We start from the raw sequence: 24,870 nt of genomic DNA, 5'->3' as shown, positions 1-24,870 counted from the left end.
TACGTGGATTATGGCTTGTTCAATATCGTCTATGTTTGAATGAATGAATGAATGAGAACTTTATTAACAGATTGCAGAATGGGTACAATACAGTACGGCTCAATACACACAATTGTTAAGGGGATCATGCAGACCAGAGAAAGACGTTTGTCTTGTTTACATCAGGGTCCCAGATTTTCGATTCATATCGATAGTTTAATAGCTAGCCTTGGCTCGTTTAACAATATGCAAAATATGTGTACAGCCCTGTACTCATACTGAAGTTATTCTTGGTATATAATAGGTCTGATTGTGTAACGAATCGATTCCACGTCGCGCTGTGTGTGAGAGAGAGAAGGAGAGAGGGAGAGATCTGCCTGTGTTTGGAGACGGGCGAGTTTTGTTTCTAACTTTTCTATTTATATTGTGTTTTAAGTTGTGAATTAGAGTCTAGACTATACTTTATTTGACTGGTTGTGTGTTGTTGTAGTAACAGCTGAGCGACTCGTTCATAAGAGCCGATTCATTGCCGTGAGCGTGAGTCGAATCGCTCACGTCTTGCCATGAGTCTTGCGTGGTACAGTACTGTACTGTACATGTTTGCAAAATATTTGGTATAGCGCCCCTAGTGGCGAAGTACCCACCGGCCGCCACTGCCTTCATGGTGGCCTAGTCAAGTGAACACAGTGTAGGCCTGATGGTGTGTGTGCGTGTGTGTGTGTGTGTGTGTGTGTGTGCGTGCGTGCGTGCGTGCGTGCGTGCGTGCGTGCGTGCGTGCGTGCGTGCGTGCGTGCGTGCGTGCGTGCGTGCGTGCGTGCGTGCGTGTGTGTGTGTGTGTGTACAATATCAGTGCATTAAAGATCACCATTTGGTCCACACCTGAGTGTGGACGCTCTAGAGGCCTGCTGTCAGTTGACATCTCTCAGATTGACATCCAGTATGAAGAGGTGTGGACGACAGCAGAGGTGTGGACCCTATCTGACTGCACGGCACACGCCCATAAGCCAGAGAAATTGTCTGAGCTGTTTTTGAGCTGGGTTAATAGTTATTAACGTTTTTAATCATTTAAAGTTGGCCGGGTGGTTAATAACACACATTTTTCTGTGGTGTGACAATCTCAGAACACAAGACAACCTTTGGGCAGAAGGTGCACTTACTACAAATAATGAAGTTTCAGCCTGTTTGCACCTTTTATCAGTGAAAGCCGTATAATGACGTGTCAGCCTGTATGAGACTTTTATCAGTCAATGTAAAATAATGAAGTTTCAGCCTGTTATTACATTTGCAAGAACGCATTAGGATTTGTTTAGGACTTGAAACCCAAAGTTTCAGAGTTGTGACTTGCCTGAGACTTGGCTGTCTTGACTTGGGACTTGACTTGAGAATTGCCAGTCTTGACTCGGGACTTGAGTGTAAAGACTTGAGACTTACTTGGGACTTCCAAAACAATGACTTGGTCCCACCTCTGTCTGCCAGCATACAGCCTTCAAAGGAAAATGTGTGTCAAATAATTAAAAAAAAATTAAATGTAATGTACAGTGTCTGAATCTCTGGGTTATTCCTCAGGCTGTATTGTATTATCTTCCCACTGAAGCTACACATAACATGACTGTTTTTCTTTTTGTATTATTGTATTATTGTGAGAGAAACTCACGCAAGTTCCTTATTCTATAGATCTCCATGGAGAACGACTACCTGGGCCCGAGGCGGATTGAGGCTTTAAAAAAGGAGGATGCTGATTGGCAGAGGAAGGCGCAGGAGGCGGTCCTCAACATCCAGGAGTTCACCGTCAAATACTTTGAGATCACCGCCAGAGCTCAGAAAGGTATCAGCTCATTACTAATCTGGTCTCACTAGCAACTGTATATTATTGCTCAAGCGCTTCTGGGGCCAGCATATGGTGTTCGTCGCGTGGGAATTTGAAGGTTTAAAGGAACACGCCAACCTTTTGGGAAATGTGCTTATTTGCCATCTACCCTGGAGTTAAACAAGCAGATACATGTCCTTTTCTTCTCTGTGCATCAGGGGCGTTTTTAGGGTTAGAAAACATTGGGGGCTTCAGCCCAAGGGGGTGGAGGGGGGTAACCCCCCCCCCCCCCCCCCCCCCCCCCCCCCTTTTTTTTATTTTTTATTTTTTTAAGCACAGAAATACGCAATTTTAGAGTAATTAGAGATGAATACTGAATAACTAGAATCATTAGAGGTTCTCAAAGTGAGGTCCAGGTCCATGAGAGGGATCTGGGCAGTCCCCATAGAAAATTCAAAGTTAACAGGACCAAATCATCAGTTTCTTATTTATTTATTTAGCCAGATTAAACATTGATCTGGTCCAAGAAGCCCCTATATATATATACTGTACATACATACACATATACACCAATAACAAAATAAAAACACAGTTAAGAATCATACACATAAGCAAATAAACAAACAAACAAACATATGCACAGCCTATGTACAAAATAAATAAACAGTTCATCTCTAGTCTTTACAGTTTTCTTCAATTGCATAAACACTCAAATCAAAAGTATTACACAATTATCAAAACCTTACACTCAAGGAGCAAAATATAGGCCCAGATTTGCACCCCTACAATGTCAGCCTCACTTTTTGCAAAACAATACACACAGTGATTTGCAAAACACTAAACACACTTGCATTACATTAGACACAGAATGTCAAATTACCACACATATGAGCCAATTGGTTAACACAGCCATCAGATGCACAAACACACCATTGCTTAATTGTAGATACACAATCAAGCACTATAAAAATGCAGCAGGTGAGTTCACCTGTCTTCAACCAAAATGGAAGGAGAGTGAAGTACTGTACACAGAGAACGTGAAAATATACAATACATTCACCAAACACTACACAAGACAACCAATGATGCAGACTGATGAAAATATAAATTTTCTCCCATTTTCCCAAATCAGTCAACATGTCAACATGGAGAATCACAACAAAAAATTATCTTGCCAGATCCAGCTAGGCAAAGAGATAATGTCTAGTATTTTCTGTTTAGATTTTTTCAAAAAGAAATTGTATTACTGTAATTTTAACCTGTACTGGATACAGTATTTTATGTTTGTCTGATATTTGCTGAGCTTACAGTGTTATGCACATAGTAGCATGAAAACTGGGACATGTATTGTTGTGATTCTCCATGTTGAAATGTTGACTGATTTGGTTATATGGAGAGAACATTTATATTTTCATCAGTCTGCATCATTGATTTGGGTATATGGAGAGAAAATGTTATTTTTTTCATCAGTCTGCATCATTGATTTGGGTATATGTAGATAAATAAATTATATTTTCATCAGTCTACAGCATTGGTCTTGTGTAGTGTTTGGTGAATTTATTGTATATTTGCACATTCTCTGCGTACTTCACTTACAGTACTCTAATCACTGAGAAGTAGAATTGCTAAATGTGTTTTAGGTTAAGCACAGCAGTGTGTGTAACTGGTTCAAACAGAATTAAGTCATTATGAAATGTGTGTTTCATATGGTAACAAAATTAGTGTATGGTTTTGACAAGTGTTTAATTTAGCAAAGGATCTGAGGTGTTCTGATAATTGTGTGTGTGGTTGTGCTAATTGTGTGTTTTGAAACACCGGGCCCCGTTTTCAAAATCATGCTTAGGCAATCGAAAAAAACTATTGTGTGTTTCATTATATACATATGTTTCAGTCTTCTCATAAAAAAAAGATTCGATTTTTGGGTCTTTTCCTGCCTTTGGTCCGCTTTGCATTCACATCTCAAATGAACCGCAGCAGGGTTCACTTGCAAGAGTGAATGAGCTTTCACACCACCCCAAACCAACCGGACTATCCGAGGTTCGATTAAAGCTTATTATAGGACACTGGACATGGGTATGGATGGCTCCAGGTGCTGCTGCGTTAAAGTGCACATCTTCAATATCTGTACTATTTAAAAGCACAGTGCAGGACACACTCAAAGGTTATCGCACCTCAGAGATGGCAGTGGACATGTATGACAGGACAAAGGCCATATGTAATGGCCTTTGGATTGAGGAACATACTACCAGCCAAAGGAGGAAGCAGAAAAGGATGGGCGAGTATGTAGTTGAGTCATCTTGTGGCACAAGCTCAGACCTCAGCTCAGGAGATCAGCTGAGACAGAGACTGTTCTATCCAGTCGTCGACAGAATACTGCAAGCTTGAGAGCAGGTTCTCATGAGTTGGATAACAACTTATGAGAGGCATACAGGCATGTTATCCAGCCTCAGACCAGTTTCTCTCAGTGGAATTGCTGCAACCCCTCGCCACACATAGATATATACAATATCCAACTATTGCCAGAGGAGATCACAGTTGCAAAGTGTTTCCTGGTCAGGACAGGCAGAGATGCAGTCCCTACTATCCAAAGTGTATTTTCCCTCCTGGATGATAATAATAATAATAATAATAATAATAATAATAATAATAATAATAATAATAATAATAATAATAATAATAATAATAATAATAATAATAATAATAATAATAATAATAATAATAATAATAATAATAATAATAATAATAATAATAATGCATTTGATTTATAAGGCGCCTTTCAGGACACTAAAAAAAAAGTCCACAAATCGGTGAATGAAAGAATTATAGGATCAAATGAAAACGACTTACTAAAAATGTTTAAAAGTACTAAAAACCAACAAAAAATACCAAACACTAACAAACATTCAGCACAGACAATGGGGATGCTGACATAAAAAAAAAGGCAAAAAAAAAAAAAACAAAAAAAAATGTAAACAATCTTTTTTTTTCTTTTTTTTTTTAGATCCGGGGCTAGGAGAAAAACATCCGGGGCTAAAGCCCCGGAAGCCCAGGGCTAACGACGCCACTGCTGTGCATGCATTAGGCTTAGGGAACAACCGCACCGTTAGCCTAGCTTAGCGTCATTCACTGGAAGTAGGTGTGCCAGTGTAGCCTAGTTCCCAACAGTCACGAAATACACTCCAAATACAACTCCAAAACATTCCTGTAAACATGTTCTGACCTGTGTATTTACCATGTGGAGACATTTATAAAAATAATTAGACATTTTAGTTTTCTAAGCAGATATATACTATACTATATATTTTTTTTGCGGAACCACTGCTGCCTGGGCGCAGTGATTTCATCACCTCAAAAGCCCAGTTTTTCAAAAAACAATATGGCTTTTGAGGTGATGAAATTATGCTAAGCTAGGCTAACGGTGCGGCTGTTCCTAAGCCTAATGCATGCACAGAGAAGAAAAGGGTATCTGCTTGTCTAACTCTAGGATAGATGGCAAATAAGCAAATATCCCAAAAAGTTGGCGTGTTCCTTTAAGGAGGAGTTCTCTGTCTCCATTTCCTGGGCCCCGTTCCCCGTACCTGGATAACTGAGTTAGCCGGATAACTTTCGGTTAAGTCTGACTTAAGCCGGACTTTCCGGCTCCCCGTACCTGGATTGTCCAAATCACCATGACAACAGATCCAAAAGTTTGAGCCTGGTCGAAAGCAGGGTTTAAGTTCAAGTTAGCCGGATGAAGCACAGCCACGCCCCCGCAAAGAAAGTGACAGCGCGTTTCCTGAAATTATTCCCACAGTCTAGGATCTGCTTTATACCATTCTGAATTACGTTTTTGTGCTCCATTCTTCCAGAGGGGGCTTTTGAAATGTAAAATAGACCCAAAATGCTGATACTAAATTCACTTTGTCCTAAATAATGCACGTTATATATACCGTGGCGCTCGCTCGGTGCGATGTACACATTATGTGGTTATTCTAACAACGCGCAGCATTGCAAATGTGAATCCCGCGGGGATATTTTTAATGATTGAAACCTATCGCTCGTTTGGCTCTGATTCCTTTCATATTCTCCGCTGTGGATGTTTAATGGAGCGCCTGGATTGTGTTTCATTCAAGCATAAAATTGAAGTGTCTATGCGTGGATTGTGGATCTTGTCTCGTTCATTAATGTATAAACAATGAATTTATCCCATATGACACAGTGGCTCAGCGGTAGTGCTTAATCCTGGCAACCCAGCGACCGGTGTTCGAAACCCAGTGTTTCCAATATAATTTTTTGGAATATAATATTAATGATTATACGCCAAAGTAGCCTAGTTTCAAGTTAAAATATTATAAATCTACATGCATTGAGGATGTCATTCTTCATATAGCTCTCAACGTGCACCAAATTGAATTATTCCTACATCGCAAAAAGAAGGGGAAGACTAGGTTTCGAACCCCGGTCGTCTGCGTGAAAGTCAAAAGAAGAACCCGTTACACCACAGTGGAGATAAGTAAAAGATCGACTATACATCAATCAATGGGAAGAGAGCCGTATCGTTATTTTGTATAACAGTTTAACTAATTATTTTTGCTAGCAAGATCTCATTTGATTATTCAATCCAGCAGGCAAGTTTAAAGAAATATAATCTGATTGATTGAGGTAATGAGGGACTTAAAATTAGCCTATAGATAACGCATTTAACTTGTCGGCGAGGCGATTGAGCCGTACTGCAATATGTTACTAAAGTTTTAAATCAATTAATCAATCAATGCCGCTAGAGAATCAGGATCTCTGCTCTCGACACTTGCTGCCTTCTCGGCTGAGGCGGGCACGCGCACTTATCCTGGGTCTCAAGTCTGGCTTGAGTTAACGAGACTGAATCCACCTTCGAGGAACAGGAAAATCCCGGCTTCAAACATCGGGTTAACTGAATCTGGATAATGACATCTTGATCGACGTAGTTGAACCAGGTACGGGAACGGGGCCCAGGTGTTAGCGGTGTGTTTTACGGTGTCATATTCATCAGCTCAGTGTTTTTAAATAACACTACTCTGCCGTCGCTGGAGCAAACCGGTGGGCGACATCACAAACGACACACAAATAAACATTTGGACGTTGTCGCCGCCATTTCTTGCCACGAGAGATTTTTTTTCTTCAATCTGCCAGAGTTCCTGTGTGGTCCGTTGTGTCCGGGCACGTCCCTGCTTAGCTGATCATGTGACCGGTCAGGGTTTTCAAATGGCATGAGATGGAAATGCCTCCTCTGCTATAATAATAATAATAATAATAATAATAATAATAATAATAATAATAATAATAATAATAATAATAATAATAATAATAATAATAATAATAATAATAATAATAATAATAATAATAATAATAATAATAATAATAATAATAATAATAATAATAATAATAATAATAATAATAATAATAATAATAATAATAATACATTTCATATAGCACACTTTAAACTCAGTGAGATCTCAAGGTGCTTCACAGCAAAAGGAAAAATAAAAAGGTTTAAACATAAAAACATCAAACTTCCGGTTTGACTACAATCAGTGGCGTCATTTCAGTAAAAGGCAAGGTATGGCGAGGAGGGGGGGGGGGGAGGATTTTTTTGTCAAATCAGTTGTGCAATAGTCACTTTTGGTGAGTTGTTTCTATACAATTCAGTTATATGACATTTAGGTATGACACAGGACTACACAAGCATTTTTAGTATAGAAATGTGTCAACAGACTAAAGCAGGGAACCACAATATTTTGCATACGAATTATTACTTTTCTTGCAATTGAGCCAATTTTCCTTAGGTACGGTTTTGAGGTGTGTGTTCAACAGAATGTAGTATCAAAAACACATTCACAAAAAGTATGGGTTACTGAATGCTGAACTGCACTATTATAATCACTAAGCCAGACCTTACCTGTGTCCCTGTATCACTTGTCTCTGCTGCCCTTTGATTAAAAAACGTCCCTATGTCCATTTTCCTTTTTTTTTGGCATATTTCAGTTAGTCACAGTAAAAGTCACCTAGTAAAAGTGAGATAATTGACAATATCAAAACATGCTAGGGCTGTACCGAATAGTTCGAAGCTTCGTTCATAATGTTGACATTTGAATTCTAAATCAACATAAAAAAAATTAATAATTTTTTTTTTTTTTTTTTTTACATTTTTATTTGCCAAGGTATGGCGAGTGCCATACCTTGCCATACCAAAATGACGCCCCTGACTACAATATGTAGCGCGCGTTTGGTAACAGCTCCGCTCCCGTCACCGTTAATTTTGTTCAAAAACATTATTTTAACAAATACCAATGAGATTAAACCACATCGTATGTATTAATAGGAACTTCTACTAACTATATCAAAAGACATAAAGACTCAACATGGATGGTAAGGATAAGAAAAAGGGTGGAAAGAAACACGAAGCAGTAAATCCAACGGCGACGATTGAGACACGTTCAAAGAAAATAACAGGCAACGCAGCGGCAGATCCGTTGTTGACAATCCCCGATGGGGGGAATATAACGGAGAATATACCGGGACCATCGGCGACTGGCTCCGAGAGGGAGACAATAGAGGACAACATAACGGGAATGACAGGAAAAAGTACCGTGAAGGACAAAGCAGAGGATTTTGAGAAGATAATAGCCAACAAATCCATCGGTCCCATCACTGCACCTACAATATCAACTGACACAGGCAGTGCAATTACACAACCCGACTTCAACTCTCTGACTAGCCTGATTAAGGAACAGATGGTCGCTTTCAAATTACACGTCGCACACATCGATGCTAAATTCGAAGAGGTTATGAAAGCGGTCGCTGTACAGTCCGTGCGAATCACGACAGTGGAGAATACGGTGACAGAAATTACACGGGTAGTCAAAGAGAACGAGAAGAACGTCAACGATGGATTGATAGAGTTAACGAATGAGATAAAAAAGGTGGAAGAAGCATGTCGGAGGAAAATACAAGAAGTCAAAGATGAAGCGATGGAGAGGCTGCTCGAGACCCAACATTACTACAGGCGAAATAATATCCGCATAGTGGGACTTGATGAATCAGTCAATTGCACAGACGACAAGTTTCCAACAGTGTTAACAGAGATTTTGGGTAACAACATTCTAACCACAGAGCCGATAGTGGACCAATGTTACAGAATCGGTACTCGAGAACAAAGAGGCAACGGTCCAAGAGTCATCATTGTTACTATGCGCAAGACGGTAATAAGAGATGACATCATCAGAGCTGCACGCAACCAAAGGGGGAAACTGAAATATGGTGAAATATGGTATCTATGCAAAGAGGCCATCGCTCAGCGTTTCCCCTACAAGGAGGTGATGCAGAAATTGTTCAAGAGTGGCTTCAGGGCAAGGCTAATATACACGGCACTATTATCGATCGTGGGAAAAGACTGCCGGAGGGAAGGAATACGCACGCCTAAAGACGCCGAGGAATACTTGAATCTACATGGAGCAGGTCCCCCAGGGCAGAACGCAACACTGTCTCGCACCAGATAAGCCTATTCATCTCTCTCTTTCTCTTTGTATTTCAGTAATTTTATTAGAATGACTTTACCACGACTCAACAAAAGTAGCAGATGATATGCATGCCGGCAACACCAAGGCACAAGGTGTATAATATGGTTCGTAATGCATTATATTTACAGACTTCTGGTCTCCGTGGATACAAGAATCTATCATTGACACTGTGAACAATCTGGAATATTCTGGGCTCATCGCTCGACTGCTCTGGAACACAAAGGAATATCCCGAAAATACTAGTAGTCATGAACCCTGGGTAGGAAGATCATTCTGGAACATAACAGCAGTCTGTTCGTATATACTAGGGTATTCTACAACCTTCTAGAATATAATGCACCATTACAACGAAGGCCTGCAACTTTAACATTAACATCCGGTGTGTATAAGCATATGATCAATTGACTGAAGTTTAATCAGGCCTTAATAAGGCTTTAAAAAAAATCAGCCACATCTAAATGTATGAGCACAACAAGGTTATTCTAATATTTTAAATAATCACTCCACTGATTTAGAGATTGGCACAATGTAGCTCTAAAAGTCTCTGTTTTTCTCTTTTATCTCTGTATTCAATTTTATTTTAGTGGTTTCTCCACGTTGAGTTTTATTTTAGCTCTCACTCCCTTTTTTATCTTACATTGTTCTTTTCTATTTTTCTTCATAAGGTGTTAGTGTTTGTCTCCAATCTTTTCCTTTTTCTGATGTTTCCTACATAAGTTAGTAGAAGGTTCAAATTAATATATCAATGAAGGTATTCTTTTTTTCATTTTTCATAATATTTTAGTAGGAAGGCGCAAGACCAAAAGCGACATTCTATTTAATTAGAATGAAAATGTTAGATCCTATGGCAATTAGCATAGGAAGAGTAGGATTACAAAGCTCAGTTTGGGCAATCCGGTGGCTAAGGGAGGGTGTGTCTATGGAACACAGGCCTGTACGACTCTCTGGGAGAGGGGGAAAAAGGGGATTTTTATTTGTATATATATATGTTTTTAAGCTCGGCTCTCAACGGGACCTCAATAATTGGATGTACATCTATTGTAGCTTCGCACTCCAGAAGCATTACCAAAAACTACACAACAACATGTATAGATTATGACTAGTTTGAATATAATGATATGGAACACTGGTGGGATAAATAAACAACACAAACGCAAAAGCGTGCTCACACTGATGAAAAAAGAACATGTGGACGTGGCTCTACTAAGCGAAACGCACATTTTAGAGAAAGACATAGATACGTTAGCGGACAACACATATCATAATATTAGTCACTCTTCTTTTGGTACGAGAACTCGAGGGGTAGCCATAGTCGTTAGACGTAAGTTAAATATTGAATTAAAGGGAGTATGGTCTGATGCAGATGGTCGTATAACTATAGCTATGATTGTACACAATAACAGGAAAATAGCGTTGGCAGCGGTATATGCCCCAAATTTGTACGAAGAGGGTTTCTTCTCTACACTAACCAATGCAATGTTAGACCTTCCCGATTACTCATTTATAATAGGTGCGGATTTTAATGCCATTTGGAATCCAAGGATGGACAAATCTTACCTCGCCTTTTCCAGCGAACAAAATAATTCATCTAAAGCATTAAAGGATTGGTCGAAGATTACAGGTGTAAATGACTTATGGCGATCACTTAATCCCACGACCCGAAAGTACTCTTGTCGATCTGCGAGACATAAGACATTATCCAGAATAGATTATGTCTTTGCATCCCCGAGACTATTTGATAAATATGAAGTGGAAATGATACCCAATGCACTATCAGATCACTGTTATTTACTACTAAAAGTAACATTTGGTATACTATCTTCCCGAGCCCCAAGATGGCGATTTAAAATCGATGCTGCTTAATAACAAGGAATTCATTACACAACTCAAAGAAGCTCTTATAGTATTCCTACGGGAGAATGCAAACTCGGTGCAAGACCCCAGAATAATATGGATGTCGGTAAAGGGAATGATCAAGGATTTCACTGATAGCTTTTCCTCCAAAATGCGCAAGAATCAATGCACAAAACTGTCTGAACTGGAAACGCTTTACTCAACGTTATTTAATTCTTTAAAATACAACAACTCAACTCGACTAGAAAATCAAGTTAACGTACTAAAAAAAGAGATCAAGGCCATATACAGACAACAATCGGAAATACAAATACGCAGCACAAGACAACAGCAGTACTCCCAAGGTTCTAAACCTAGTCACCTATTAGCCATGCGATTAAGAATTAATGCAAAATTTGCAGATATAACTACCATTAGAGCACAACAAGTACTTGAAACAGACCCTGAAAAAATAAACGATACATTCAAAGAATTCTACTCCGACTTATATAAATCAGAAACGACCTTCGATCAAGACAAAATGGACACATATCTTAATCAAATTATTCTCCCTAACCTTTCAGAGGATGACGCTAAACAGTTAGAAACACCGATCACACTAGATGAACTCAAGAAGGCCATATCCGAAATGCAAAGTGGTAAGGCTCCTGGAAGAGACGGTATCCCACCAGAAATGTACCTTTCTTGTTGGGACATAATTGGACCCTTATTACTAAATATGATCTTATACTCAGTCAAGGAGGGGAACTTCCATAAAAACGACAATATTGCACTCATAACAGTCCTTCTCAAAAAAGACAAAGACCCCACCGAGTGCGATAGTTACAGACCCTTAAGCCTCCTCGGAACCGATATCAAACTGTACTCTAAGGTATTAGCCATCAGATTACAAAAGCATATGACGTCTTTAGTTCATCCGGACCAAACTGGCTTCATAAGAGGCCGCCTGATCACTGATAACATAAGACGAATACTGCACGTACTAGATGCCGACAAGGACGACACCATACCTAAGGCGATGCTGTCCCTGGATGCAATGAAAGCTTTTGACAGGCTGGAATGGTCGTATCTATGGGCAGTATTAGAAAGGATGGGGTTAGGAAAAGGATTCATTGATATGATTAAAGTATTATACAAAGACCCATCGGCCATGATTACAACAGGTACAATCATCTCCAAAATCTTTCCGGTATCACGCTCAGCCAGACAGGGTTGCCCTCTTAGTCCCGGACTATTCGATCTATCATTAGAGCCTTTAGCACAATATATAAGACAATCCCAATCCATAGAACCAATCGTAATCAAGGGCACACAACATAAAATTAGTTTATATGCGGACGACGTAATACTGTTCATGCAAAACCCCAACACCACATTGCCTCATCTGCTCAAGTTGATTGAGAACTTTGGTGACTTATCAGGATTTAAGATAAATTGGCCGAAGTCGGCTTTCCTTCCACTTAACACCCCTGCAAAAAAAGATATAACCCTCCCAGGAGAGATACATATGGTAAAACATTTTAGATGCTTGGGAGTGGAAATATTCCCCACCATAAGACAAACGGTGAAGCACAATTACACAAAAATCCAAAACAAAATCAAAGACGACCTTGATAAGTGGGCAAAACTTAAAAACTCAGTACAGGCACGGATATCAATAGTTAAGATGGACGTACTACCTAGAATCAACTTCTTCAGTTCAATGCTACCGTTACCCCCTCCAGAGGGTTACTGGAAAAGATTACACTCCTCCACATACAAATTTATTTGGAATAACAAACCACCACGTATAAAAAGATCCACGCACAGAGAAATAAAGCAGACGGTGGCATGGCATTTCCAGATTCTTTCCATTATTTTAAGGCGTACACATTAAGACCATTGACAACATGGTTTGATCCCCAAGCATTAGTATCCTGGAGAAAATTTGAAGAAAACATAGTAGCCCCACATAGACTGAAGGACATAGCATACACTAAACTACCAATCAAGCACTGTGAACGGAAATTTGGCCCCATAATTACTCATGCGATCCGGATATGGCGTGAAACACAAAAAAAATATCCTAACCCACATAAATGGCACAATCATACTCCCTTATTCAACAACAATGCACTCTTAATTGAAAAACGACCTATAAGATTCCCTATATGGGAAGAGCAAGGCATACATTCATTAGGGGATGTTTTTAACAAACAGGGTTTTTGTAGTTATGGAGAAATATGCAAAAAAAATTATCTCACCAAGTCCACATGGCTTTTTTACATACAGTTACGGCTATGTTTGAAGTCTCACGGTGTTCCATTAGACATACCAATTGAACACCACAGATACCACAAATTTTTCTATGAAAGAGAGACATCGAGAGGTTTTGTTTCAGATTTTTATCATCAATTACTAACGTCCTCGTATGAAACCCTCCAACTAGACTCTGTCTGGAGGAGGGATATACCAGACCTGGAAAGTGACTTTGATTGGCAAGGAGCCTGGGCAAATGTCCGACTTACATCAAGGAACCCGGACCATCAACAAATCAATCTTAACTATATTCACAGGACATACTTGACTCCTATAAGACTGAACAGAATGGGTCTTAAACAAGACTCCAAATGCTCCCAATGTACAAATGGGGACAAAGGGACATTTATGCACATGTATTGGGACTGCCCACCAGTTAAGATATTCTGGAAAGATGTGACCCAACAATTATCAAAACTCGTATCTTGGAATATACCTGTACACCCCTCTGTATTACTATTGAATGATGTTTTTGAGTTTGCAGTACATCCACAGCTAAAGAGATTGGTTTTATCGGGTATCACAGTAGCTAAAAAGCTGATAGCATCACGCTGGTTTCAACCGGAAAAAAATTGCCGGAAAGTTTGGTTTCTTACATATCTCGATGTGATTTATCAAGAAATATCTACAGCAAGAATTCTGGGTCTCAATGAATCCAAAATGACAATGTGGTTAGAAGTGGTGGAGAGAATAAAAGCTAGCTTATAATGGTAGTGTCTGGTTAGGAGCGAGGGATAATGGAGGTACTATCCAAAGAGGGGTCCGGGAGGGGGGGGGTTCGAGCTGGAGCATATGTGTGTAGGTTTTTAGATAACAGGTATTAGGGGTATATCCTGTATAAGACATTGGTATAAATGGTAATTTCGTTGGATATACACTGTGTATTAATGCTTGTGTATCTTATCGTGTGTTGTCATGTTTGTTTATATGTGTGTTTAAAAAAAAAAAAAAAAAAAGAAAAAAACATAAAATTGTTCAAATGAATAAAATAAAAAACATAAAAACATAGGAGCAGTAAAAACAGGCCCTAGTGGAAGGCAGAGTAAAATAAATGGGTTTTAAGGCTGGCCTTGAGGGCAGCAAGGGAGTCTGAGGCCTTGACGGATCCTGGCAGCTGATTCCACAGGCGTGGCCCCAGTGCGGAAAAAGCACGGTGCCCCATGGTGGACAGCCTGGTGCGTGGGATGGGGAGGAGGTTTTGGCTGCCAGACCTGAGTGACCTGGATGCAGGTTGAGGGGAGAGGAGGTTCTGGAGGTAGGTCTGGCCGGAGTGATTTACGGCCTTGTAGACCAACAGGAGAACCTTGAAGTTAATCCGATGACCTGCCATCAGACTCTTCATTTTAACATGAGAGTCTTGAGTACGAGACTAGGTCGTTACTGTCTCCAACGTGTGAAGGAGGCGATTTCCACCCTAAATTGTAACACACACACACACACACACACACACACACACACACACACACACACACACACACACACACACATTGGGAGCAGTGTCCTGGGGTTGACCTGTGCGGGGTTCTGATGTGATTACTGATTAGGTATTGATGGGACAGGGCAGCGAGCCATGCTGTGAAAGTGACACAACAAGGACAATCTATTGATCAGACAGAGAACTTTTGGCCAACAGTGTGTCAGGTTGCTCCCTCTGCAGCGCCTTGTTCAAGTACCGGTTGGTATTTTGGTCTGTGTGTTTATCTGACGGAGTCATTAAACGACAAGTCTGGAGTGAACCTTACTGTATCATCACTTAGGAGACAGGAGAGGTTGTTGTATGCTGCCCCTCTCTCTCTCTCTCTCTCTCTCTCTCTGTGTGTGTGTGTGTCTGTGTGTGTGTGTGTGTGTGTGTGTGTGTGTGTGTGTGTGTGTGTGTGTGTGTGTGTGTGTGTGTGTGTGTGTGTGTGTGTGTGTGTGTGTGTGTGTGTGTGTGTGTGTGTGTGCGTACGTGCGTGCGTGCGTGCGTGTGTGTGTGTGTGCGTACGTGCGTGCGTGTGTGTGTGTGTGTGTGTGTGTGTGTGTGTGTGTGTACGTGCGTGCGTGCGTGTGTGTACGTGCGTGCGTGCGTGCGTGCGTGCGTGTGTGTGTGTGTGTGTGTGTGTGTGTAGGGCTGCATGAGCGTATGAAGGTGGACCAGCGTAAGTTGGGCAGGGCTGCGTGGACAGCAGCGGTGGAGCGCATGGAGAGGCTGCGTTACTCTGTCGCCAAGGAGACGCTACAGCTGCAGAGAGCCAGGGAGATCTGTCTGGAGCAGAGGAAACACACACTCCGAGATGAGGTAACACACACACACACACACACACACACACACACACACACACACACACACACACACACACACACACACACAGTGGTGGAAAGTAACTAAGTATTTATTTTGAACTCAAGTACTGTAAAAAGAAATTGTGTACTTTCACTCCACTACATTTCAAAGGAAATAATGTACTTTTTACTCCACTACATTTATCTGAAGTCATCAGTTACTACTAGTAACTACTACTTTGAATAAAAAGATTTTTCTCAGAAAACATGGCAGAAATGTAATGCAGATAATGCTTTTTCAAATCTGAAGCCTGCCAATTTCAAGAGGACGTAATCAGAGCAGCATAACTGGACCACATACCACTTTAACATCACCTTTAATCAGAGCAGCATAACTGGACCACATACCACTTTAACATCACCTTTAATCAGAGCAGCATAACTGGATCACATACCACTTTAACATCACCTTTAATCAGAGCAGCATAACTGGATCACATACCACTTTAACATCACCTTTAATCAGAGCAGCATAACTGGACCACATACCACTTTAACATCACCTTTAATCAGAGCAGCATAACTGGACCACATACCACTTTAACATCACCTTTAATCAGAGCAGCATAACTGGACCACATACTACTTTAACATAACCTTCAATCAGAGCAGCATAACTGGACCACATACCACTTTAACATCACCCTTAATCAGAGCAGCATAACTGGACCACATACCACTTTAACATCACCCTTAATCAGAGCAGCATAACTGGACCACATACCACTTTAAGAAATACCCAGATAAAATAGTACACTGGTAAAAGTCTGCCATTCAAAATTCGACTCAAGTATAAGTAGAGAAGTATTTGATATTGAATGTACTTATGTATCTAAAGTAAAAGTATGTATTCTACGTTATGTTTGTGTATTCCAGTGCTTGGGAGCATTCAATCCTCGATCCATGTTAAAGTGGTATGTGGTCCAGTTATGCTGCTCTGATTAAAGGTGATGTTAAAGTGGTATGTGGTCCAGTTATGCTGCTCTGATTAAAGGTGATGTTAAAGTGGTATGTGGTCCAGTTATGCTGCTCTGATTAAAGGTGATGTTAAAGTGGTATGTGGTCCAGTTATGCTGCTTTGATTAAAGGTGATGTTAAAGTGGTATGTGGTGCAGTTATGCTGCTTTGATTAAAGGTGATTTTAAAGTGGTATGTGGTCCAGTTATGCTGCTCTGATTAAAGGTGATGTTAAAGTGGTATGTGGTGCAGTTATGCTGCTTTGATTAAAGATGATGTTAAAGTGGTATGTGGTCCAGTTATGCTGCTCTGATTAAATGTGATGTTAAAGTGGTATGTGGTGCAGTTATGCTGCTCTGATTAAAGGTGATGTTAAAGTGGTATGTGGTCCAGTTATGCTGCTCTGATTAAAGGTGATGTTAAAGTGGTATGTGGTCCAGTTATGCTGCTCTGATTAAAGGTTATGTTAAAGTGGTATGTGGTCCAGTTATGCTGCTCTGATTAAAGGTTATGTTAAAGTGGTATGTGGTCCAGTTATGCTGCTCTGATTAAATGTTATGTTAAAGTGGTATGTGGTCCAGTTATGCTGCTTTGATTAAAGGTTATGTTAAAGTGGTATGTGGTGCAGTTATGCTGCTTTGATTAAAGGTGATGTTAAGTAAAGGAAGGTGTTGACAGAGTCACATGGGGAGCAATAACTGAGCATGGCGACGAGGTCTTCTTTAGCCTTAACTGGCGTGGTTTATTTTATATGTACATTTCCACCACGAGACCTGCTCTTCGTGAGAGCTAGAGAGAGAGAGAGACAGAGGGGGAGGGAACAATCCCTTATACCTGCTACCTGACGTCAGCTGATATAGCTGCATCTCCTTACGCCTATAGCGCCCTCTTGTGGAACAGTTAAAGTGCAGTTACATTCAAGCATATTATTACTTACACTTAACAGAAGGAACTGTGTACTTCTTCCACCACTGCACACACATAATGAAGAATCCAAATATAGATGTGGAACAAACACCAGAAATGACCTCCTGCATGCCACCACTGAAAACTTCCCATCTGTATGACACCACATCACTGCCCCTCACTGTTTTTTTGTCTCTCTCTCTCTCTCTCTCTCTCTCTCCTTCTCTCTCTCTCTTATGTACTCACAGACACACACACACATTTACTGGGTTTATGTAACCTCTGACCTGACTTGTCTCTTAACCCCCGTCTCTCAGATGCAGAGCCTGTGCAGTGGAGAGGGCGCCATGGCACATTTAGACCACATGGAGGCGCAGTACTATGAGCTGCAGCTGCAGCTGTATGACATCCAGGCAGAGATCCTGCAGTGTGAGGAGCTGCTGCTCACTGCTCAGCTGGACACCATCCGGAGACAGATGACAGGTACGGGCTGTGAGGTCTCTGTCCATCATGATGACAGGTACGGGCTGTGAGGTCTCTGTCCATCATGATGACAGGTACGGGCTGTGAGGTCTCTGTCCATCATGATGACAGATACGGGCTGTGAGGTCTCTGTCCATCATGATGACAGGTACGGGCTGTGAGGTCTCTGTCCATCATGATGACAGGTAAGGGCTGTGAGGTCTCTGTCCATCATGATGACAGGTACGGGCTGTGAGGTCTCTGTCCATCATGATGACAGGTACGGGCTGTGAGGTCTCTGTCCATCATGATGACAGGTACGGGCTGTGATGTCTGTCCATCATGAGGTCTAGACCAGCAGTTATCAGGGTGGACTCTATGAGGTCTAGACCAGTAGTTATCAGGGTGGACTCTATGAGGTCTAGACCAGTAGTTATCAGGGTGGACTCTATGAGGTCTGGCTCTATGTGGTCTAGACTCAGTACCAGTGGTTATGAGGTCTGACTCTATTGTGGTCTAGAGAGTACCAGTGGTTATCAGGGTGGACTCTATGAGGTCGGGGGTCTCTCTCTCTCTCTCCCCCTCCCTCTCCTTCTCACACACACACACACGCACGCACGCACGCACGCACGCACGCACGCACGCACGCACGCACGCACGCACGCACGCACGCACACACACACACACTCTCTCCACTCCCCCGCCCCCTACATGTTAGACAGTTGTGAAATTCTGGACTAAATCACATCTAACATCTAACAAGTAAAATCTACTCCGATGGGATTCCCTGGGACAAAATATTATCAATTATATTATCAATGTGGGTCCATTGGCAAATATGCATTAATTTGAAGGTCCTTAACATGTAATGTTTGAGATCCACGGGTGAAAACAATGACTGAAGCCAGTGAAGACATCTGCTCCCATGAGAAGCCATTGAGTTGTTTACTTCCACAGATGATGACTGTGTATGTGCGCGTGTGCGTGTGCGTGTGCGTGTGTGCGTGTGTGCGTGTGTGTGTGTGTGTGTGTGTGTGTGTGTGTGTGTGTGTGTGTGTGTGTGTGTGTGTGTGTGTGTGTGTGTGTGTGTGTGCATACTACTGTATGGCCACCCACAGAGCGGCAGGATGAGGTGGTGTACTACGACACCTATGAGAGTCCCCAGTCCATCAGAGGGGACGACGCCGCAGAGAGGGAGGAACTGAGGAGACTTCAGCTCAGCGCAAGGCAGCTGGAGGCCAGGAGGGGGCGCATCACTGCCAAACGCTCCTACCTGAAGAGCAAGAGGGTGTGTTATTCCTCTCACACACTCAAACTGACTCACATAATAGTATCAGTGCCGTATGTTGAGACAGTATATGTCGGTGAGATCTGTCTTAGTTGTGCGTGAGACTTGAGAGTATCATGTCTGAAACAGTGGAACTGTGTTGATGTGTGACAGAGTACCGTGAGACTGTGTAGAACAGTGTGTTGATGTGTGACAGAGTACCGTGAGACTGTGTAGAACAGTGTGTTGATGTGTGACAGAGTACCGTGAGACTGTGTAGAACAGTGTGTTGATGTGTGACAGAGTACCATGACTGATTGATTGATTGAAAAGTTTATTAACAGATTGCAGAATGGGTACAGTACAGTACAGCTCAATACATACAATTGTTAAGAGGATGCAGACCTGAGAAAGACTTTCGTCTTGTTTCCATCAGGGTCCCCCATTTTCAATTCATCATAAATGAATGAGACCATGAGACTGTGTAGAACAGTGTGTTGATGTGTAGTTGTATGTGAGACAGTACAACAGTGTGTTGATGTTTCAAGTTTCTTTATTATTTGTCATAGAAATACAGAATACTTTGCATGAAATGTTTCTTTTTGTTTCTCTCCTGACAGTGTGCTAGATAATAAGTAAAAAATAGAAAGTCAAGTAAACACAAGTGTAAACAACAATTGTTCAGTATACCTCTATACAGTATGTACAAGTGTAAACAACAATTGTTCGGTATACCTCTATATACAGTATGTACATCTGGTACAAAAATGGTGAGGTATAGCTTAGCTTGTGGCGCCACCGTTGTGGTGGGGAAGTGCAATAAGGAATGAGAGATGTGCAGTTCCCTTACCAATAATATAAATATAAAGTGTAAAGTGTGATAAAGTGGGTGCTACAGTGTGTGTTTATTTAAAGTGAGTGTGTGTGTGTGCTGTGGGTGTGTTGCTGGCCTGTTATTGTTCATTGTTCAATCATTGTTCATTGATGTGTAGTTGTATGTGAGACTGTGTAGAACAGTGTGTTGATGTGTAGTTGTATGTGAGACTGTGTAGAACAGTGTGTTGATGTGTAGTTGTATGTGAGACTGTGTAGAACAGTGTGTTGATGTGTAGTTGTATGTGAGACTGTGTAGAACAGTGTGTCTTGATGTGTAGTTGTATGTGAGACTGTGTAGAACAGTGTGTTGATGTGTAGTTGTATGTGAGACTGTGTAGAACAGTGTGTTGATGTGTAGTTGTATGTGAGACTGTGTAGAACAGTGTGTTGATGTGTAGTTGTATGTGAGACTGTGTAGAACAGTGTGTTGATGTGTAGTTGTATGTGAGACTGTGTAGAACAGTGTGTTGATGTGTAGTTGTATGTGAGACTGTGTAGAACAGTGTGTTGATGTGTAGTTGTATGTGAGACTATGTAACAGTGTGTTGATGTGTCTCTCCTCCTGCAGGAGATATGTGTGTCCAGCCACAACGAGAAGCGACAGGAACGTCAAGACAGCCATAGGGACTTCACATCCCAGCATGCCTTGCAACAGGTGCCAGTTCTCTATGGCCTTGTAATGATGTGACTTGACACAGAGTTGAATCAGCTGGCAGCAGCAAGCATGTCATTGTCAAAGTGGAGCAAGAGCTGTGGAAGCTGTCTTACTGACAGCTATTTGCCAGGATGTACTTACCAGTTCTGGAACATTATGATTTTGTGCAAGCCTGAATGTCGTTTTTTTTTTGTTTTTTTTTTTATCTCTTATCGTTATCTCTAGGGATGCTCGATATTGGCTTTTTTACCGATACCGATATTCCGATATTGTCCAACTCTTAATTTCCGATACCGATATCAACCGATATCAACCGATACCGATATATGCAGGGTTTCCCCGTCCAAAAAACGGAATAATTTCAGGTAACTAATAATTTCACTGGATATATACATAACAAATATTGTTATTGTTTTAAAAAGAATTTAAACCGATACCGATATTTTCCGATATCACATTTTACTGCCGATATCGGCCGATAATATCGGTCGGCCGATAATATCGGACATCCCTAGTTATCTCCATTGTTGGTCATGCTTGCACAGGGTAGCCTATCTGAAGTTGCTATTGGTTTGGAGAGGTGTAAACCCGGGTCAAACCTGGCACACCTAAATGGAGCATACACACTATGACTGATTAGTTTTTCTCAGTGTATATTTAAAAACACAATTATTTTTCTCCTCTATTCCCTTCTCTTTTTTCTCTCTTTCTCTCTCTCTCTCCTCCCTGCCGTTCTCTTTTCCGTCTCCTCAACAGAAGGATAAAGAAGAGGAAGATGAAGAGAGGAAGAACAGCAGGGTCAGCCAGGAGAGACAGAGAACTCTCGACAGACTCCGCACTTTCAAACAAGTACATGTGCTATTATATTCACATAAAAATACAATGTTTGAGTCATCATTCTTTCTCACTGAACCCCTAAGCCAACAACCCCAAACCGTCTCCTCTCCTCCCCCCGCCTGTGCTGCCTGTGTTTCTGTAGCGGTACCCGGGTCAGGTGATCCTGAAGTCCACTCGTCTGCGTGTGGCCCACAGCGGGAGGAGAGAGAGGGGGAGGAGTGGGGAAGAAGAGCGAACGGACTCCGTGTTCATCCAGACCCAGCCGTTCTGCCTCAGCAGCGCCAGCGTCCAGACGGAGCCCGGCCCGGGCACCGCCCTCACCACTCAGCCGGTCCCGCTCAAGGCATCGCCGGCGCCTCCGCTGGTCGCGCCTGCTCCGGACGACACGTCCTGCTCCCCCTGCTCCCTGCCGTCGCTGCTGTCCAGCCCCGTCTTCCCTCCTCCTCCTCCTCCTCCTCCTCCCCCGCCTCCCGACCAGCCGCCGCCCTCCGGGAGAGAGGGGGAGGTGGAGGAGCCCCCCCCTCTCTCACCGCTGGGCCCCTTCGTCCCCCGCTTCTTCGACAGCAGCCAGCTGGTGAGTGCCAGGAAGAAGCTGAGGAAGACCCCGGACCTGGACGCCCACAGCAGGAGAGGTACTGGCTGCAGGATAACACTGGCAGGATGTGTGGTAGTCATGCTGAGGTGTACTGATGGATGATAGCTAGCTACAGTGGTTGCCAATACAAGATACGATAAGATAAGATAAGATACGATAAGATAAGATACGATAAGATAAGATAAGATAAGATAAGATACGATACGATAAGATAAGATAAGATATTCCTTTATTGATACCCTTGGAGAAATGTGGACGTCATAGCAGCATGGTGGAGGGGGGAAGGGAGTTATAGGTATGGGCATGGTAATAGTAGAAAGACATAAATATATGTAATACAATTCTGAATCTTAATAATAAAATCTGAATAATAATAATGAAAAAAGTAATAATGAAAGATATATATATATATATATATATATATATGAGAAAAAAATTAAGTGTAAGCAATATAATTTACTCTAGAATATAATTATACATATATAATTAACATAAGAATGAGGAAATTAACAGTGTAAAAAGGGTCTGTATGCAGTTACTGTATATCATATGTTACAATAAATATGGGCAATAAAGAATTAGAATCGGGATATGTACTATGAGTAAGACTAATAGTAAACAGTATATCCCCATATCCTAACCCCTCGCTTCCTCCCTTCCCGACCCCCCACCCCTCCAGCGAGCTCCCCCATGGACGAGGTGCTGGCCTCCCTGAAGAGAGGCAGCTTCCGCCTGAGGAAGGCGGACCAGCGGGCCCTGCCTCCCAGCCAGGAGGACGACGAGGAATCCCACAGCATCCTGGCCCAGATCCGGCGGGGGGTGAAACTGCGGCGTGTCCCGTGTGAGGAGAAGCGGGACCAGGGGGCGCTCTCCGCCTCCACGGACCCCCTGACCAGGAGCATCCACGAGGCGCTGAGGCGCATCAAAGAGGCCTCGCCGGAGTCCGACTCGGATGACGATGGGTTAACCTGCCCGGATTGGGACAGCTAGGCTTTAGAGCTATAGGCTTTAGAGCTATAGGCTTTAAAGCTAGGCTTCAGAGCTAGGCTTTAAAGCTAGGCTTCAGAGCTAGGCTTCAGAGCTAGGCTTCAGAGCTAGGCTTCAGGGCTAGGCTTTAGAGCTAGGCTTCAGAGCTAGGCTTCAGAGCTAGGCTTCAGAGCTAGGCTTCAGAGCTAGGCTTTAGAGCTAGGCTTCAGAGCTAGGCTTTAGAGCTAGGCTTCAGAGCTAGGCTTCAGAGCTAGGCTTCAGAGCTATAGGCTTCAGAGCTAGGCTTTAAAAGCTAGGCTCCAGAGCTAGGCTTCAGAGCTAGGCTTCAGGGTAGGCTTCAGAGCTAGGCTTCAGAGCTAGGCTTTAGAGCTTTAAAGCTAGGCTTCAGAGCTTTAAAGCTAGGCTTCAGAGCTAGGCTTCAGAGCTAGGCTTTAGAGCTATCCTTTAGAGCTAGGCTTCAGAGCTAGGCTTCAGAGCTAGGCTTCAGAGCTAGGCTTAGAGCTAGCTTCAGAGCTAGGCTTTAGAGCTAGGCTTCAGAGCTAGGCTTTAGGAGCTAGGCTTCAGAGCTAGGCTCCAGAGCTAGGCTTCAGACCTATGCTTCTAGCTTAAGCCTAGCTTCCGAGCTAGGCTTCAGAGCTAGGCTTTAAAGCTATAATCTTCAGAGCTAGGCTTCAGAGCTAGGCTTTAGAGCTAGCATTTAGAGCTAGGCTGTCTTGGCTTACAAGACAACGAATACAAGCACACAGACGCTTGCACCCCGCACACTGTACATACCGTACTACACACACACACACACACACACACACACACACACACACACACACACACACACACACACAAACACGCACAAATGCACAGCCACAGTATGTACCCAAAGTCTACGCCAGAGCCAGAGTAATACTGTATCGTATCACTGACACACCAAATGTTTGTGCTCTAGGGTCAACCCGGTTCATTTGCATTTTCCACACAACATTCACCATGATGAAGGACATGTGTTATTTACCTCCGCCAAGGAGGTTTTCGCCCCAGTTTGTCTGTCTGTCTGTCTGTCTGTCTGTCTGTCTGTCTGTCTGTCTGTGAACAATATCTCGAAAAGGAATCAAAGGATTGCCGTAAAATTTGCTTTGAACATTCATGACCCCCCAACAGAAAACACTTGGTGATCCCATGACCTTGCCACCATCAGGCTAAATTACCTTTCCTCTAGGGCCACCATCAGGCTAAATTCTCCAAATCTCCTGACTTGTACAGTCACAGAAATTCATGACCCCGAGAGGAAGAGACTTCTTCTTCGACCCCTCGACCTTCCCTCTAGGGCCAACATCAGGCCAAACTAACAAGATATGTTTATTGAAATGTAGTGGCCGGATTGACGTGCTGTGCACATTCAGCTATCAAACGCTTTGTCCAATTTGCACCGCACTTGACTAAGGCAAGGAGCCCTGTGACATTCTGTGACATTCTGAGACATTTGGCCTCACGGTGGCGCCATTATCACAAAACCAGAAGGTGAACTCAACAGCTTGTCCT

At 42.3% G+C, this 24,870-nt stretch overlaps 1 protein-coding gene across 1 annotated transcript in view; it reads left to right on the top strand.

Moving 5' to 3' along the window:
* The window catches only part of LOC311235822 (junction-mediating and -regulatory protein-like), a gene marked incomplete at its 3' end in the record, with an annotated part of 312,624 nt that extends 289,284 nt beyond the window's left edge, over positions 1 to 23,340 (top strand). The window contains exons 3-10 of the mRNA XM_084323326.1: positions 1,654 to 1,804; positions 15,582 to 15,751; positions 17,976 to 18,178; positions 19,237 to 19,408; positions 20,832 to 20,918; positions 21,675 to 21,767; positions 21,898 to 22,387; positions 23,030 to 23,340. Of these exons, the coding sequence (XP_084179452.1) occupies positions 1,654 to 1,804; positions 15,582 to 15,751; positions 17,976 to 18,178; positions 19,237 to 19,408; positions 20,832 to 20,918; positions 21,675 to 21,767; positions 21,898 to 22,387; positions 23,030 to 23,340 (1,677 nt within the window). The remainder of the gene's footprint in view (positions 1 to 1,653; positions 1,805 to 15,581; positions 15,752 to 17,975; positions 18,179 to 19,236; positions 19,409 to 20,831; positions 20,919 to 21,674; positions 21,768 to 21,897; positions 22,388 to 23,029) is intronic.
* Positions 23,341 to 24,870: the final 1,530 nt, after the last annotated feature.

Source organism: Notolepis coatsorum (assembly GCF_963971535.1).
Source record: "Notolepis coatsorum genome assembly, chromosome: 10".
NCBI lineage: Eukaryota > Metazoa > Chordata > Actinopteri > Aulopiformes > Paralepididae > Notolepis > Notolepis coatsorum.
Note: the sequence above shows the minus strand (reverse complement) of the source record. Positions and strands in the feature narration are given on the sequence as shown.